This window comes from Stenella coeruleoalba, assembly GCF_951394435.1.
Source record: "Stenella coeruleoalba genome assembly, chromosome: 12".
In the NCBI taxonomy this organism is placed as follows: domain Eukaryota; kingdom Metazoa; phylum Chordata; class Mammalia; order Artiodactyla; family Delphinidae; genus Stenella; species Stenella coeruleoalba.
Window position 1 is genome coordinate 31,322,643 of NC_137158.1, and position 18,064 is coordinate 31,340,706.

Below are 18,064 nucleotides of genomic sequence, written 5' to 3' on the forward strand. Positions count from 1 at the left end.
CAATATAGGAATATCTGATTTTAAAAATAATTTTTGTAATTTAGATTACAAATACTTAAGTCAGAAATTGTTGCTTATTTATACATTTACTGTTTAGGCAATGGAATTATCAGAATTTGATTAAAATACTTCATTCATAAAAATTCAGTTCGGGCTTCCCTGGTGGCGCAGTGGTTGAGAGTCCGCCTGCCGATGCAGGGGACATGGGTTCGTGCCTGGGTCCGGGAAGATCCCACATGCCACGGAGCAGCTAGGCCCGTGAGCCATGGCCACTGAGCCTGTGCGTCCGGAGTTTGTGCTCCGGCAACGGGAGAGGCCACAACAGTGAGAGGCCACAACAGTGAGAGGCCCGCGTACCGCAAAAAAAAAAAAAAAAAAAAAAAAAAATTCAGTTCATGAGAAACTTTTCAGGAGCAAATTTATTGAGTAAATTAATACTGACAGTGCTGTAGAATTTGGTTATTTCCGAGTAGATGAAGGGAAAATGCTATGATCTGCTAATTGCATACTGGATTTAGGGTTTGAGAGACTTCTTTGAGTTCTATAAAGGATAGTTACATGAGGTGAGTAAATTATTATTTTTTCAAAATCAGATTTCAGTGAATTACGGGTTAATTCATGATGAGTTTACCAAATATTTATATTGTAGCAAAATAACATTCTTGCAATAGGGTTCATTTTATAAACCATGGCTCCACTTCTCGACATACAAGGTACCTATCATTGATAATATTACTTTCCATATGACATGCACAAAAGTTAACTGTTGTCTATTACTCTGAAAATGCCTTCCTTGGTAGATTGGAATTGTTTAATGTCCTTGTTTTTTCATAAATATCCTAGGTTAAATGGTAAGAACAAATCAATATGAAGCATAATGCTATAACCATTTTTTAAAAATTTAAGCTAAAACCCATAATTATTCCTATATAATTAAACAGCATATCTATTATACATTTGGACTTTAGCCACACTGGGGTCATATTATTTATTAGGGTCTTTATTTTTCACAAATTTTTAGCTTAAATGGCACAAACACATATGGAACAGAATGTCATATGTGTTTATTTACTTTTTTCAACACTTAGGCTAAAACTCATAAGTATCCAACTTTATATAAACTATTCACAGATAGACATACTGGCAAAATGCTATTTCCTCATAACTATACTTATATTTTTATTGTATATATTAGATGGAAATGGAAAGTTGTAATAAATCAAAAATTTTTAATTGATAGCACAAAACTAGTTGCTGCACACATCATAGTCATCAAAAAATCATTTTGATTCATTTTTGACTTACTACAGACAAGATTACTGTTCAAAGGAAATTTCTGGTAAATATTTTTCTGAAAAGCCAAAATTTATTCCAAACTCTGAAGAATCATATACATTTGAATCTCCTTTCATACATTTTACATATTTTTATGGTGGATTACACCTCCCCTATACCATTAGTTCTGAGCCACCTTGCAAGGCAAGTCAAAATAATTCTTGAGTTTGTCACCTGACAAAAAAGAGACCGTGAGAATTAATAAATGCATCAGTGGCATGGGGCAGTGCATCTAAATCGGCACAGATGACACAGTATGATAGCTTTAAAAAAATCACAAGTTTTTCATTAGTCCCAAAGAGTCAGACTGCTCTAGATATTTGTGTGGAATGATGGAATGAGAAGGTACTGGTCGAGCTTCAACTGGGTGTGGGGCAACAGCCGAGATTCAGATGAGCAGAGGGCTGGGGAATAATTTATGTATGTAGTTTTGTTTTCCTGGTTTTTGTTTTTTGCTTTTTTGTTTGTGTTTTTGTATTAGCTATTTTCTCATGTGTTTCAGAACCCTATTGTATGCCAATTTTAGTGGGCTACATAATTTCCCCTTACCAATGAAATTCTAAAGAAGTTAAATTGTTTACATTTTGCTTTTATTCTAAGTTGAATTTCTTCTGCTTGTTTGGGAACCTACTGGTGATTTCTACAACAGGGCTAGTAATTTGGCTCCCTGAATTATGACAGCTATCTTCCCAAACAGCAACAACAGAACATGTATTCACAGGAGCCTAAAAAGATAAGTGTGAGATTTTTATCTTCCTTCCTTTCTTTTTCCCTTCCATCCTTCCTCTATTTAGTTGAACACCCACCATATTCCAGGCATTTGGCTGTAGAGTTAGAACAAAAAATTGACCAGGCATACATTCCTTCATGGAAGTTACAGTCTAGTTGAGGAGCACCAGCTTTAAAGTAGAAATTGCTAACCCAAGGAATTTCACTGAAAGGGAAATCAAAATGATATGGGAACAAGAAATAGAAGGAAACTACTCTGGTGTGTTGGGTCAGAATAGGTTCCTCTAAGGTAATGACTATATAAAACTGAAACCTAAAGAGTGAAGAATAGCTATCTAGGTGGAAGAGAAAGATGGAAGAAGCTCAGAGATCAAAAAATTAGAATAAGATAAATCTAATATACAAGTGCTGAGAGAGCAAAGCAAGAGAGTGGGAGGGATGGCAGAAAATGTTACATTAGAAAAATATGCTTACCTTTTATTCAACACCTATTTGTTGAGTAAGTGCCAAGTGTCAAACAGTGTTCTAAGTACTGGGGAATATATCAGTGAACAAATTAGACAAAATTCTTACTCTTATGGAGCTTATGTTCCTTTCTCTGTCAATAAATGACACGTCAAAGCGTATGTCCTTTTATCTGTCAATAAGTGAAATATGAAGTATTTTCTTACCTTCTAACTTCTTTTAGGTGTTTCAGTTTAAAGACCCATGATTATTTTAGATATTTACTTGGCTTATTACGCATCACTAAAAACCCAAGATATCATTTTATTTTTCTAATTTAATGATCATTAGTATATTTTCTCCTATATTATATCTTTTTTTTTTTTTTTTTTTTTTTTTTTGGCGGTACGCGGGCCTCTCACTGTTATGGCCTCTCCCGTTGCAGAGCACAGGTTCCGGACTTGCAGGCTCAGCGGCCATGGCTCATGGGCCCAGCCGCTCTGCGGCATGTGGGATCTTCCCGGACCAGGGCACGAACCTGTGTCCCCTGCATCGGCAGGCGGACTCTCAACCACTGCGCCACCAGGGAAGCCCCTCTTATATTATATCTTATTGGCTTGACTTGTATTTCGTATCTCTAAATTGCCAAGAGAAAATTTTGGCCACCAATAATAATGCAAGTAAGAGTTTATATGCTATCAAATAAAATGTTACACTACAATTAATTTTATAATACACAAAAAGTAAAAACAGAAACATTATTTTCATATTAATCCGTAATACGAAATGAGGAACTCATTGTCAGAAATCTGGAAGCAGTACTCTCATAGTGTGGTACACTCATTTAAATATTTTTTCTGGGGGCTTCCCTGGTGGTGCGGTGGTTGAGGGTCCGCCTGCCGATGCAGGGGACACGGGTTCGTGCTCCGGTCCGGGAAGATCCCACATGCCGCAGAGCAGCTGGGCCCATGAGCCATGGCCGCTGAGTCTGCGCGTCCGGAGCCTGTGCTGTGCAACGGGAGAGGCCACAACAGTGAGAGGCCCACGTACCGGAAAAAAAAAAAAAAAAAAAAAAAAAAAAATTTTCTGATGTTAAGCTCCATAATATGCAAGATTTTTAAAAAGAACTAGGCTAGGAGCTTTGTAAAGTGACTAAAAATGAGGTAAAGTTAAAAATTGACTGATTGTAATCTTGTTGATCTTCAAAAGTATGGAGCTTTCCTATTACAACCACTTGCTTATATCTGCACATAAGCAAGTAAATAAATAAACTAACAAATAAATAAACTGTCTAATGGAACAGAATAGAAAGCCCAGAGATAAACCCATGCACATATGGTCACCTTATCTTTGATAAAGGAGGCAAGAATATACAATGGAGAAAAGACAGCCTCTTCAATAAGTGGTGCTGGGAAAACTGGACAGCTACATGTTAAAGAATGAAATTAGAACACTCCCTAACACCATACACAAAAATAAACTCAAAATGGATTAAAGACCTATGTGTAAGGCCAGACACTATAAAACTCCTAGAGGAAAACAGGAAGAACACTCTATAACATAAATGACAGCAAGGTCCTTTTTGACCCACCTCCTAAAGAAATGGAAATAAAAACAAAAATAAACAAATGGGACCTAATGAAACTTAAAACCTTTTGCACAACAAAGGAAACTGTAAACAAGACAAAAAAACAACCCTCAGAATGGGAGAAAATATTTGAAAATGAAGCAACTGACAAAGGATTAATCTCCAAAATTTACAAGCAGCTCATGCAGCTCAATATGAAAAAAACAAACAACCCAATCCAAAAATGGGCAGAAGACCTAAACAGACATTTCTCCAAAGAAGATATACAGATTCCAACGAACACATGAAAGGATGCTCAGAATCACTAATCATTAGAAAAATGCAAATCAAAACTACAATGAGGTGTCACCTCACACCAGTCAGAATGGCCATCATCAAAAAATCTACAAACAATAAATGCTGGAGAGGGTGTGGAGAAAAGGAAACCCTCTTGCACTGTTGGTGGGAATATAAACTTGTACAGCCACTATGGAGAACAGTATGGAGGTTCCAAAAAAACTAAAAATAGAACTACCATATGACCCAGCTATCCCACTACTGGGCATATACCCTGGGAAAACCATAATTCAAAAAGAGTCATGTACCACAATGTTCATTGCAGTTCTATTTACAATAGTCAAGACATGGAAGCAACCTAAGTGTCCATTGATAGATGAATGGGTAAAGAAGATGTGGCACATGTATACAATGGAATATTACTCAGCCATAAAAAGAAACGAAATTGAGTTATTTGTAGTGAGGTGGATGGACCTAGAATTTGTCATACAGAGTGAAGTAAGTCAGAAAGAGAAAAATAAATACTGTATGCTAACACATATATATGGAATCTAAAAAAAAAAAAAATAGTTCTGAAGAACGTGGGGCAGGACAGGAATAGACGCAGATGTAGAGAATAGACTTGAGGACACGGGGAGGGGGAAGGGTAAGCTGAGATGAAGTGAGAGAGTGGCATGGGCATATATACACTACCAATTGTAAAATAGATAGCTAGTGGGAAGCAGCCGCATAGCACAGGGAGATCAGCTCAGTGCTTTGTGACCACCTAGAGGGGTGGGATAGGGAGGGTGGGTGAGAGATGCAAGAGCGAGGAGATATGGGGATATATATATATATGTATAGCAGATTCACTCTGTTATAAAGCAGAAACTAGCACATCATTGTAAAGCAATTATACTCCAATAAAGATGTGAAAAATAAATACATTAAATAAATAAATAAATAAATAAAAACTGTCTAAACTTCAGGAAAAGAGATCTAGGGGAGAATTTCCACAGTGGATATTACTGTCCTACTAATTGGTTGTTATAGGAGACTTTGGGAATCCCATTTTAATGACAGGTGAAATATTACTAAATCACCTATAAGTGAATCTGTATTCCAGAAAGAGAAAAAAAAATTGAGGCAATACAAGTTATAAATAATACAACAATCAAGCAGTATCAGATTATTTTATTCTGAGGTTAAGTGATGAGACAAAGTATGGAAATTTTTTAAATGAAAATTTGAACTTTTAGACGGAAAATGTGATGCCAATAAAGGATTTTTTACATAGAATTCTGATGTTTTTTGTTGTTGGGTTTTTTGATTTCAGACTCAGAGGTGAGGTAGATGAGCAGGAGAGAATAAGAGTATGAAAAGGAGAGAAAGAAAACTTACATTGTTAACCTTTAAAAGAGTCGCAATGAGCCGTACTTTTACAAACCTTTTAAACAATAGATGTTCCTTTAGCTGGCATGGTTTGGAGTATGTTCCTGCTAAAAGGAACAGAGCTAGACCAGAAGGCCTATGAAATTCATAAAAGCAACACTAAATTTCCCATTTAGTGGATACTATAAATTAATGATAAAGTACACTTTTACCTTTGTAGTGATAGGTACTTGCATATATTGATAACCTACTAGTATTGGGAATCTTCCAGGGCAGTAAATAAAAGTTATCCTTTGGTAGCAGGATTATGGGAACATTATCAGTATTAAAGTTTATTTTTAACACCTGTGCTGGTGGGGCATATAACAAATGTAGATGCACCTTATAAAATCAGGACATGATAATGTTTTTATTTGTACACAGTTGATCAGTACAGAGAAGATGGTGTTTCTGTCTTATAGTCAGTCTGATACCAGGTATTTAAAAGGGTTCAATTTTCATAGGATAATTGCAAACATTAATTTGTATATAATTTCAATAATTTGAAGTCAATTGAAGAACTCTTGCTATTTGGCTTAGCTTTTTGAAGTGGATGTGATTATGACCTGAAAGGCAGATGAATAGCAGGATTATGGTCTTATAGATCATACAATTCGTTATGTTCTCACTAATCAATATCTGGCATCAGATACTACAACTTCACTGTATATGTTTCATCCATTTAGATGGGCAGATCTATATTTTTGTTTTTACTTTATTTTGCTGCATATATCATGGGCAAAAGACCTTTTTGAGATCTTTAAAGCTATTAGGCTTCTTATTGCTTTGCAGCTTAAGGATTCAGTATTTGAAAGTTTAGTTTGTCAATAACTTTTAGTCCTAAGTCCATAACTGAGAAGATCATTAGAAATGATATTTTCTTATATTAAGCTATTTTTTCAATCTTTAATTTTCTCAGTCTCTTTTCATCATAGAAGGACTACTAACCAAATATCTTATTCTTAATTATTAAGACACCTTATAGAAAGACTCATTCTTAAGATTCAGCTTCTTGCTGTATTCTGTGGTGTGGGAACAATTAGAAAGCAATGGAGAAAAATTATTAGATTTTAATCATAAAACATACCAAGGCCTGTGAGTCTGTGAAGTAACACTAAGAAAAGCCCCATAAATGATGTTGTGGCTTTGTTTTGGTCAATGTCTGAAGTGACTGGACCATGTTAGAGATAATATTTAATTTTGGAAGAAAAAATTAAACCCAACATAACGGGCTTTAATGTAAAATCTATGTTAAAGGTGTAAATACCTGTAGAACCTGAAAGAATAAACTGCTGGTTTCACAATTTTACTAAGTATAACCTAATTCTGGGGTTCCAGGGGTAAATGAAATCCCAGAATACCTCACAATTTCAGAACCACAGGATGCTCCCAAGTCCTGTAGAGTCTTTGCCAGTCTGAGGATCTCTTTGCACTACTGCCAGCCGCCACTATTTCCCATTGCTCGGTCAGTGTTCCCTTCTCTCCGCCTCTTTTCAGGGAGTTCTTGAAGCTGCTCATAGCGTCCTCTAATTCTGTATGTGCTTCAGAATGGAGAATTCATCTCTGTGATGATTCCAATGGAGAATGGAGTTATTCCCACTCTTTCCCAATCAAAGCCAGTCTCCTTGGTGTTGCGGAGGGAATGAATCAAACCTTCTGTCCAGGGACATGCTTGAAGAGCCAGTTCACTGGTGTGCATATGACACATTCTGTGACACGGTCTACTGATGTCCATATCAACCAAACTTATAGTGCATCATCTCAAAGACACTATGCTAGTAGAAGGGCACAATTGCTCATAGCGTTCACCATATTTGCTTGCCCAACCTTCAGATTTCTGATCAGTGAAATTCTTTTTCCATGCTGCAGGCTCTTGCGGAAACTACACATAATGCCTGGGACATCTGGTCATGCTCCTTCAATGCCCTTTTAAACACAGTTACTCTTAGATTTTATCCTTTGAATAGCGCCTACTTGAAGATAGCATAATAAGCAAATTCAAATTGCTCCACAAGTTGAAATACATTAGATGGTGAATATTTTTAAAATTATTTTTTTCTAAAAGTGTACATTATAAAATTCCTTCAAATTATTCTTTGATTTGGTAATTTAAATTGTATATACCTTTATATAATACTTACCACTGCATATATATATATATATATATATATATATATATGAGAGATAGTTAATAAGCATTTCTTGGTTGATTGAAATTATAGTACACCTATGTTAGGAAATAAAAATAAAATTTTAAAATATTAATTTTGAAGTAAAGAATGCTCTATCTTATTGTTATAGCAAAATGTTTCCAATTCTGCCTTATTCTAAATCTACTATGAATTTATATATTTTTATTCTTTGAAACACCCCCAAATAATTATTACTTTAGATAAAAATTAGTAAGCTCTTTGTGAGATATATATATATAAATTAATGCACTAAATATTTAACTTAATTATCCCCATTTAACAGATAAATACACTGATATCTAAAGATATTAAGCAATTTACTGAAAGTCAGACAGATAAATAGTGAAAGAGCAAACAATCAAACCACAAGATGCCTACTCTTCGCCAAAGTGCTATTCTGCCTCCTGCTATATTTAAATAAATTGAGTTCCATCGTTAAGAGTTTAGTTCAGTCTATTCAGCATTTATTGAGTCCCTACTTTGTACGTGCTACACAGTATCAAAAGAAGCACAAAAGATTCAGGGAGGTGAGTCATTCAATATGAAAATCCATTCCACAAATGTTAAAAATTATTTAAAATTCTTAGTTTTTTGATAGATCATTTGAGTTACTATATATTTAAAATCTCCAGAATTTGGAAAACATCTCTAACTTTATTTTGTGGCTTCCAGCCAAGGACTGGCATGGTGGGGATTGCAAGGTTGAAATTTCACAAATTTCTGATTCGCCTGACTTGTTCATTGCCTTAGGTTCTTTGGACATTGTCTTGAAATTTTACCTGTAAAATATCTGTAAAGTCACAGAACCTATTAAGCCAAAGCTAGATTCTGTGTCTACGATAGGTTGTACTTTTAGATTTTGACACTATGCTTTTAATTTTTCTCACCGGCAGTGCTAATATCTTTCATTATTATAAGGTTGCTTTAACTTTCAATTATTTTTTTTTATTTTTTAAAATTTATTTATTTATTTTTGCGGTACGCGGGCCTCTCACTGCTGTGGCCTTTCCCGTTGTGGAGCACAGGCTCCGGACGCGCAGGCTCAGTGGCCATGGCTCACGGGCCCAGCCGCTCCGCAGCATGTGGGATCTTCCCGGACCGGGGCATGAACCTGTGTCCCCTGCATCGGCAGGCGGCCTCTCAACCACTGCGCCACCAGGGAAGCCCTGTTTATTTATTCTTAGCAGTGCTGGGTCTTTGTTGTTACGCGCAGGCTTTCTCTAGTTGCGGGGAGCAGGGGCAACTCTTCGTTGCGGTGCGTGGGCTTCTCATTGCAGTGGCTTCTCTTGTTGCAGAGCACGGGCTCTAGGCACGTGGGCTTCAGTAGTTGTGCACGTGGGCTCAGTATTTGTGGCTCACGGGCTTAGCTGCTCTGCAGCATGTGGGATCTTCCCAGACCAGGGCTTGAACCCATGTTCCCTGCATTGGCAGGTGGATTCTTAACCACTGGGCCACCATGGAAGTCCAACTTTCAATGTCTTTGTCTGATGTTCTGAAACATTTCAAAAGGTGCATGTGATAACCTTTTGTTTTGCTAATAAGATAAACCTTTGTAGTAAAATAATTTGAAATTTTATAGCCTCTCTTCCATAATTCTTTTCTTCATTTACAATTTATATTTTGGAATCTAAATTTTATGTGTAGCCTATACCAACAAACTTATGAAATGAGTTAGAGATTGCCATGTTATTAAGCTGATAGTTGAGTAAAAACAATAAAAGGAAATATCAGACAATAGGTTATCACTTTTGTAGCATTAAATCATTGAAGAATGAAAATCAGCTAGTTAATGTCATTAGAAATAATATGCCACAGGCATTCGAAATATATTACTGAGATATATGTCAGTCGGGGACGTTTAGTTATAATCATTGTTTTTGCAGTTGATTGTCTCAGGGTGGAGGAGAAACTAGCACCTGGAAAAGTGAGCTCGGTTTTTACAGTGATGTGTAAAGTTAGAAAAGAGGTCAGAAACAACTTGAATGAAGTCAAATCGGAATGAGTCCTTGGTACATATGCAAGAAAATCCCATTTGTCCATCCAGGTAGACGCAGCACACTGTCATCAAAAGAAAACCTAGGGCTTCCCTGGTGGCGCAGTGGTTGAGAGTCCGCCTACCGATGCAGGGGATGCGGGTTCGTGCCCCGGTCCGGGAAGATCCCACATGCCGCGGAGCGGCTGGGTCCGTGAGCCATGTGCCGCTGAGCCTGCGCGTCCCGCAACAAAAAAAAAAAAAGAAAAAAGAAAACCTAATATTTAAACAGAATAATTCAGCAAATATTTTTTCATTACTTTCCAATCTGTTTTTAAATACAGTTTGCAGCAACATTCGTGATTGTTGTTCTATTTTAGTTTGCTTAAATGATGAGAGTGGAGCCTGTAGTGAGGGTAGGAAGGGGAAAAGTGGAAGAGGGCAATGACTTGAATTAGAAAATTGAATGGCAACAATTGCTTAGCAATTCATTCATAAAATGAAAGTATGTTAGTTTTAACTTGGCTCTGGCAGTAATGATTATCAATGAAATAAACCCTAAATAATCCAAAACACATGTGCATTTACTATACGAATTTTATATTAACAGTAGATTGTGAGCACAAGTGGCCTCTCCAGGACTTTAGGAAACATGTTCTTGTATAAATTTTTTTTGCTCCAACTGTTTAAAAAAAGTGGTAGATTTTTCTTCTTGGTATGATTTCACTTTTGTCTGTGTATGTGTGTCTGCGTGTCTGTGTTGCTAGGGCATTTACTGTATATGTTACTTATACAACTGGAATTATTTGTCATTCCTAGAGCTCGTAACAGAAAACACAAATTAAGCTATATAAATAAATAACAAATGTTTGCATTCTCTTGCAACACCTTGATGGTGACACTTTATTCTGATAATGATAAAATGCTAGATAATATTTTTAAAATTTCCTGAAGTGACAGAGTTTTGTACTTTGGTCTGGGCCATCCAGAGATTAGTTGGCATATTTGACAGTGCAGATTCCACATCTCAGAGAGATCTGGAAGTTCTGTCTTCTGTACCCCAGCAAATACACGGTGCTTGACACTTTCAACACGTTCACGTGAACTGGCTATTTTAATCCCAAGGAATGCCCACTGACAAATTGTAAGTTAGTTTCTTTCTACTCATCAGTCTTTGTGAAACATGTAAAATGCAGCAGACTAAGAATTATTTTTATTTATTATGATTAGTATTCTCTACGTTAACTTGGAACTCTAGAATGTGAATATGGTGCCCATCCAAACATGAATCACTTCCATTTGCATGTTAGATTTAAAGCCATTTCATTTTCACAACCTGAAAACACCCATTTTGTGGAAAAATCTTTCATATTTTATCTCATACAAGATTTAGTACCTAGTAAGTAACTATTACTGTACTGAGGATTCCCTACTCATCCCACCTCACAGTTTGAAAACAAAACTAGAAAAAAATATGTCCTCCCATCTAACTTGATACCCACCTGGAACAAGGATGCCATCAAAGAAGCAAGTACTTATTTGCTAGTAGTTTGGGAAAAGAGCTGGAAGTACCTGCTAGACTTCACTCTTTTCCAGCTGGTTCAGCTTTTAGTCTGATAAACTAAGATCCGTATTGAAGCTCTACTTGCAAGGAGAAACAGGAGTATGGGATTTTCTGCATTGATTCTGTACAGGTATAAATCTTGGTCAGAAAAACTAGAATACAGGAATTTTCATATTCCTTTTTTAAAAGTCATATTTAATCTATTTTAGCTCCTGATATCCAGGCCTATACTGAGATCGTGAAGATATCTTGGTCTAATAAGGGGCCAGATACACTGGGGGATGGGTGAATTGTATCCTAAGCCAAGATTTCCTTCTCTTTTTTTCTTTTACTTGTCCTTGTAGAGCAGTCAGCTTGTGGCATAATCAGGAGTGCTATTCCAAAGTCACAGACACCTTGCTGACTCCAACTCAGCCCTCAGAGAGCTCTTCTGATCCTCTCAGCTCTGGGCAAAGCTTCCAGCCTCCAAAGGATTAAACGTTCCAGAGTAATGCCTCATCTAGGACCTAGATGCAGTGAGTACATCAAGGCCTCCAAAGGTGAGGAAGACTGTCAGTCTAAAACATTCATCTCTTTTCCAGTTGTCTTACTCCTACCTCTCAGTAGTTAAGCTTTCTTCCATCAACAAAAACCAAGATGTGGATTTTTTTCTTTAGTTTTTGAAAATTTCTGCTTCCTGCTCATAACACACCCACTTTTTCAAGGAAAAGAGTTCAGAACTTAGGGTATAAAACAAATGCATCTCCTTGGGGTGGGGGGAAAAAGACCCACAACAGGGACAATGTAGATATTTGCATATTCTCAGGCTATTATCCTGGTAAAATTCAACAATTTTTAAATTCACTAAACATTTAGAGATTGTATTCCACGTGATGACAAGAGCTGATGACTCAGTGGTGTACAACAGAGTTCTCACAGGACTTAGAGTCTAGCAGGAAACTTCTGTAATTTAGAAGGTTGACAATTGAGCAGGTAAATCCTGGTGTGAGCACACAGCAGCTGCTTTGTAGCTATTTTCAAGATTTAAATCCCAATCCTGAAAGCTGAAAATGAAAAATAAGGATAATTTTTTTTGTTTCATCAGTTTGTAAATTGTATGTTTCTCTTCAGCTTTTATGCCAAGTATCAACTTCCAGAATTTGTTTGTAGAAGGAAGTCATGTTAGACCTCATTTTGCTACTGATTCAACCAATTTTGACTAATATTGCTAATTGTTATATTAGAATTGTGTGGAATAGGTATTTTTAAAAGCATATGAAGTAAGTTTGGTTTAAACTCTTAGAGAATAATCTTGATTAAAGGTGGTCACTTACTAGTTTTCAGATACTGCATATTATCACTTACTTTCAGTTCTTTCTAGTAATTTTATGAGAGAAAATGTATAGTCACTGGAGAAAATTTTTCTTACAACTTTTTTTCTCCTCCTTTCTTTCAAATCCTGTAAAACGACAATAAGTATAACCAAATATTTTAAAATTAGCTTCTTTGTATTTTATCTAAGCTTACTTCAGAAAATTTTTTCAGACACCACGTTTAGATAATTTCTGCTTAAGCAAAGAGTCCTGAAATATCAGAGGAAATACGGTGTTGAAGAGAAAGAGAAGAGTTTGTTTTGGTTTTGAAACATGATCATTGTTCATGTATTTAAAATAAATCTCTTCTCTTATCGTTCATCTTTGCAATAATTGCTTATAAAATGATAATTTACAACTCTGAGTTTTGTTTGCTGCAGGGTATTTTAGGACTTGATTTGTCACCTAGAGCAGTGGCATCAAATCACCAATAAGCATTCAGAGAGATCATGCTGGTTGCAGCACCTCCCTGGAGCCAGGGATAGAAAAAGGAGCAGATATATTTGAATATATTCAATTGACTAAAGAAAGAGAAAGCGTTTATATTTTATTTTAGATCCAGCCAGAAAGATGACAGTGAATGTGATGGGAATTTTGTCATTGCTTTGGGAGGTGTTGATGTCCAAAGAGGTGAGATTGGGTTCTGGAAGAATTTGATAGGTAGTTTAGTAAAAATTTTCAGGCTTGTATTACTGAGATTTTAAGTCAAAATGCTTCTTATTAAGATTTTGCTTAAAGGGTGAGAGGTTAGCCCAGTTCTTTCACATAAAGGTCTTAGCTTGATAAAAAGTGAAACCATAGTTTTCAAGCTTCATAAATTGGTGACATTGAGCAGTTTGCACCTCTGCAACTTTGCTGTGAGGAATACAATGACATTCTGTGCTGTGTTTGCCTATGAGATGATTTCCTTGAAGTCCCGTAATGAGTTGTTTTTGGCAGGATTAATGAGTATTATAATGGTAAATGGATGTTTGCAGCTCAGTTGTGTTCCATCACGGAGTAACATGGGGTTTCTGGTCCCTTGGAGGCCATAATTGGTGGCATTAATGCAGTTTTTAATTACAATTCTTGAAAAAAAAATGAATTGGAACCAAAACAAAGCTAAGTGATCATCTCTCTGCTGTTTCAGATGGTATAAACAGAGGACTGTTGCTAACTCTGATATCTATAATTTGAATCATACCCTCCAAATAGAACATATGCAGTATATTTTGATGATGATTTTGTTTAGAAGTGACTTATTTGCCTTTATTTCGTCTTATTCATATATACTGAAATAGCCTTTATTATATTTATATATAATATATGCATGTATAATATATGCTTATACATGAATATGAAATGAATACATATTATAAAGGTATACATAAAAATGTAAGTGAAGGCAGACATAAAATTATAGGCTCACTTCTTATATTTATACCCCAATATTTGTTTCCTGATTCTCGCTGTTAGTATTGAGCAGTATAATTGTAACTAATTCCCGAAGCTCTATGAATGAACTAGAATGCACAAAGATTTTTCTTTCTCTCCTTTCACACACATATGTGAGAAACTACTAACAGCTGCTGCTTCAGCATATCCCATCTTTGCAGTATTATGTTTGTTGGTGGTCTGTAGTGGCAAGTCCAACATTGATCTATAGGATAACATTTGCAAAGTGTTCTATGAAGAGGAAAAATATCTCATAAGATGACCTAGCATACATATATAAAGAATAAAATAATATAAAATTTCAAAATCCACAAAACCAGCCATTTATTCCTAATCTATTTATACAGTTGCCTCAACTGTATTTGTTACCATATATTTAATTCTAACAATAATATAATCATTATTTAACATTCCTGTATTTTGAAATAAAACACAGGGCAAAATATTAGACTGTGGTTAATTAAATAGTAAGTGAAATATCTGAGATAAACTGACTGTGTTACCTTTTATGTTCTTGCTAAAGTGAGTAAATGTGGAGGCTATTCCTTATTTTCATAGCCCTTTATAAAGATATTCTTGTTATCTGAGTTTTTCTTTAGTTAACAGTACATGGGGCAGAAATGCATTTGGATCAATGGCAAGCAATCATATATATGGAAAAAGTACAAAAAACTGGAAGCCATGGAATTGTTTCCATATTTATGGCTGAGTTTTGGTGAGACTTAAACAGCCTCACATCTTCTTAGAATTGCCAGCATTAAAAAAAAAAAAAGCTACCTTTCTCAACCATGTGTCTTTGAAACTTACTGTCTGTGTCATTTTGAGTTTCACCATCAGGTAAAATTCATTGATAGACTCAAATATCTGGTTCCAAGGCTTTCCACAGTCCTGTAAAACAGTTGCATTTTCTATTTGTAAAGAAGCAAACAAATAAACAAAACAAATAAAAAACAAACAAGAGAGCAAATTTAAAAAAAAACAAAATCCTCCATGATACTTGTAAAGAGGAATTTCAGAGTTCGGGAACTGTGGAGCAAATTTTTAACAACATGGCCTACCCAAGAACGGGGACCCAGCCTTGGCTTTATGCGGCTCCATTCTCTTCGTGTTCCTGATGATTGAGTGTGCTGAAGTTGCTTTGTTTTTTCTTTAGAAGAGTGATGATAGTGATTAATTCAGTTGATGCATCATTGTCCCATCCCTACCACTTTAGTAGTTTCCACGAAACATCTTAAAATAACTAGACAGCATTTATACATGTGAGAATTCTGTGTACTTTTGCATATTATCATTCTATCTAAGTCTGATACTGATCTTGTCAGCCATACCATCTAAAAATACTGGAGAAAAAAGAGACCAAAATGCAAGTAAAAACTGAATGTTTAAGTAGATGTTTAATGCTAGGGGAATGTGTATATGTGTTACATGTGTACATACACACATATACATGGACACACGTGTGTAATACACATGCACATATATACATATATAAATATAATTTAAAATTTCATCCAGAGTGTACTAGCAGTGAATATTTTTCCCTAATTACTTTTTTTGTGAATTTTTTAGCAATTAAACATAAATTGTATAATATAACCTCTCAGTCTCATAACATAATAATAATTCCAAATAATAATAGTTAACTTTTATTGAGTTTACTCTGTGCCAAGCACTTTTATATATATTTTTTCTCACACAATCCTTTGGGATAGGTACTGGTATTTTCTTCCTGTTACAGATTAACAAACAGAAGCACAGACAGGCTGGGCGGCTTCCCCAAGGTCACGCATGCTTAGTAGAACAGGGTGGGAGTTAGGATCCAGTTCTCTGCGTCTCCAGTCTGTTCATGCTTAAAACCTCTACAGTGCCTATGGAGAGGGACAGAAGTAATAGCAAAACAACAACAAAACTTTGGTTATACTTTTAGCTACAATGTTCAGTGACATAAATAAAATGTATTAATAGGATCTTAATACTCTTATTGCTTTAGTGGATATTAGAGATTACCTAATGCAGTTCACTTTTGAAGTGAAAAAATGAATTTTCCCTGAGTTGAAGTGTGGCAAGAAGCCAAGACACGGCTGCAGCCACTGCCTTTCTTACTATAGGCTCAGCCCACAGCTAGGTATGATCACAGGCCCATACCCTAGACCGTGTGTAGAAACTTGAATAATGTCCACTTCTAAAGGCCACTGTATGTAGAGCAGGATAGATTAGTGGTGAGTGTTGGACTTTGGAGATGGGCAAATATGGAATCTAAACTTATCCTTTCTACCCATTAGCTACTTGGCTATGGGTAAACTGATGAATGCCTATGTGCTTCAGTTTACTTACCTGTAAAATCATGATAACAGTATTTCTCACAGGTTGTTATAAAAGTTAAATAATGCATTTGAAGCACTTAGCCACCCACAGTAAGCATTCAAGAAATGTGTATATTTGTATTATTAAGTGTAAGTATAACTTTCTACTGGAGTGGGTATCACACAGTAGTTACCCAGTACAGCTACCCCTTGTTTTTCAAAAGTAGTCTGAAACACATGTTTAAAAATGAAATTGGAATCACTTCTGTCTCAACTAACATGATTATACTACAAACAGTGAAGTTTTAAAATTCAAACTTTGGGCATTGTTAATATCAGCAGCATGGTCCCCAAATGTCTCAGTACTTTAATGAAGCCTGTGGCTGGTTTTGTTGTCAGATGTTCTTTTTGAAAACATTTTAATTGACAGTGAATTTTGAAAAATTAGGAAGCATATCTGCATGTAATTTATCATAGATAAATACAGTCAAAGCTCCCAGACAGAAGTGACAGAGGTTTGAGGTTGAATTCCAGCTATTCCACTTGTTTGGCTTCGTGCAAGTGCTTACCTGGACTGAAGCACAGTTGTACCAGCTGTAAAAATGAAAAAAGAAACTATACCTTGCGGGGCTGTTGTGAGTATTAATAATGATATATGCAAAGGGCCTGGGATAAGGCCTGGGACTTAGTAGGCACATAATAAATGGTAGCTATTAATGTTAATATTTCTTGTCCAAGGTATGTATAATTCTTTAATAATAATGCTAATCTATCACTCATAACTTCAGTTGTATAAATTGTGTATCTATATTTTTAGAAGGGAAATAGTTTTCAAGAAAGTTAATTATTTTCACTAAAAATAATTGTAAACTTTTGACTTTTTCCAGGAAATACGTAGGTTATATTTAAATGTACTATAGAACTGATGATAAAAAGAATAAACAATTTTTTTAAATAAAGGAAATTTGTTTAATTCGGTATATTTGAGAAGTTGTAAAAATTAAGCTCTTAAGTTTCATTTATATTTATCCCTACTCTAAAAATCTTAAAGACTGATCCTCTTAATGTTACATACTCTCTTAAATATGTTTAGTTTAAAAAGTCACATTTTAACACTATGCATTTACTCATACAAGATTGGTTAGTATATAACTTACAACCACTAAATGTGAAATGTTTGAGATAAAATGACATTATACATTTTATTATATATTTAGACTATATGACTGGAAAACAATGTGGATTTTGGCTGATCTTCAGCTTAACTCCTGAAGTATAGTAAATTTTAAAATAATGAATTTACAAGCTAAAATATTATTTCCGTGAAGCCATTTACATCAGATTTTAAGACATGTGAACTTAAAAGTAATAATTACATCATACGAACTATCAAACTATAGTGAATATAGCCATAGTTTTATTTTTCAGTAAAAGAAGTTTCACGTTATTAAATTCCTGAGTCCTT

At 35.3% G+C, this 18,064-nt stretch overlaps 1 protein-coding gene across 16 annotated transcripts in view; it reads left to right on the forward strand.

Moving 5' to 3' along the window:
* Positions 1-18,064, forward strand: part of LOC307195594 (uncharacterized protein) — a 920,801-nt gene that overhangs the window by 572,131 nt on the left and 330,606 nt on the right. For 2 of the 16 annotated variants that reach the window (XR_013830876.1, XR_013830877.1), the window contains exon 9: positions 11,855-12,049. The exons of 12 other annotated variants lie outside the window; for them this stretch is intronic. Coding sequence is in view for 1 of the 4 variants with exons in the window: in XM_079939800.1 (XP_079795926.1) it covers positions 11,855-11,875 (21 nt within the window). In the remaining 3 variants the exon portion in view is untranslated. Of the gene's footprint in view, positions 1-11,854; positions 12,629-18,064 lie in introns of those variants that run through there. 2 more of the 16 variants (XR_013830884.1, XM_079939800.1) reach the window with 1 other exon arrangement.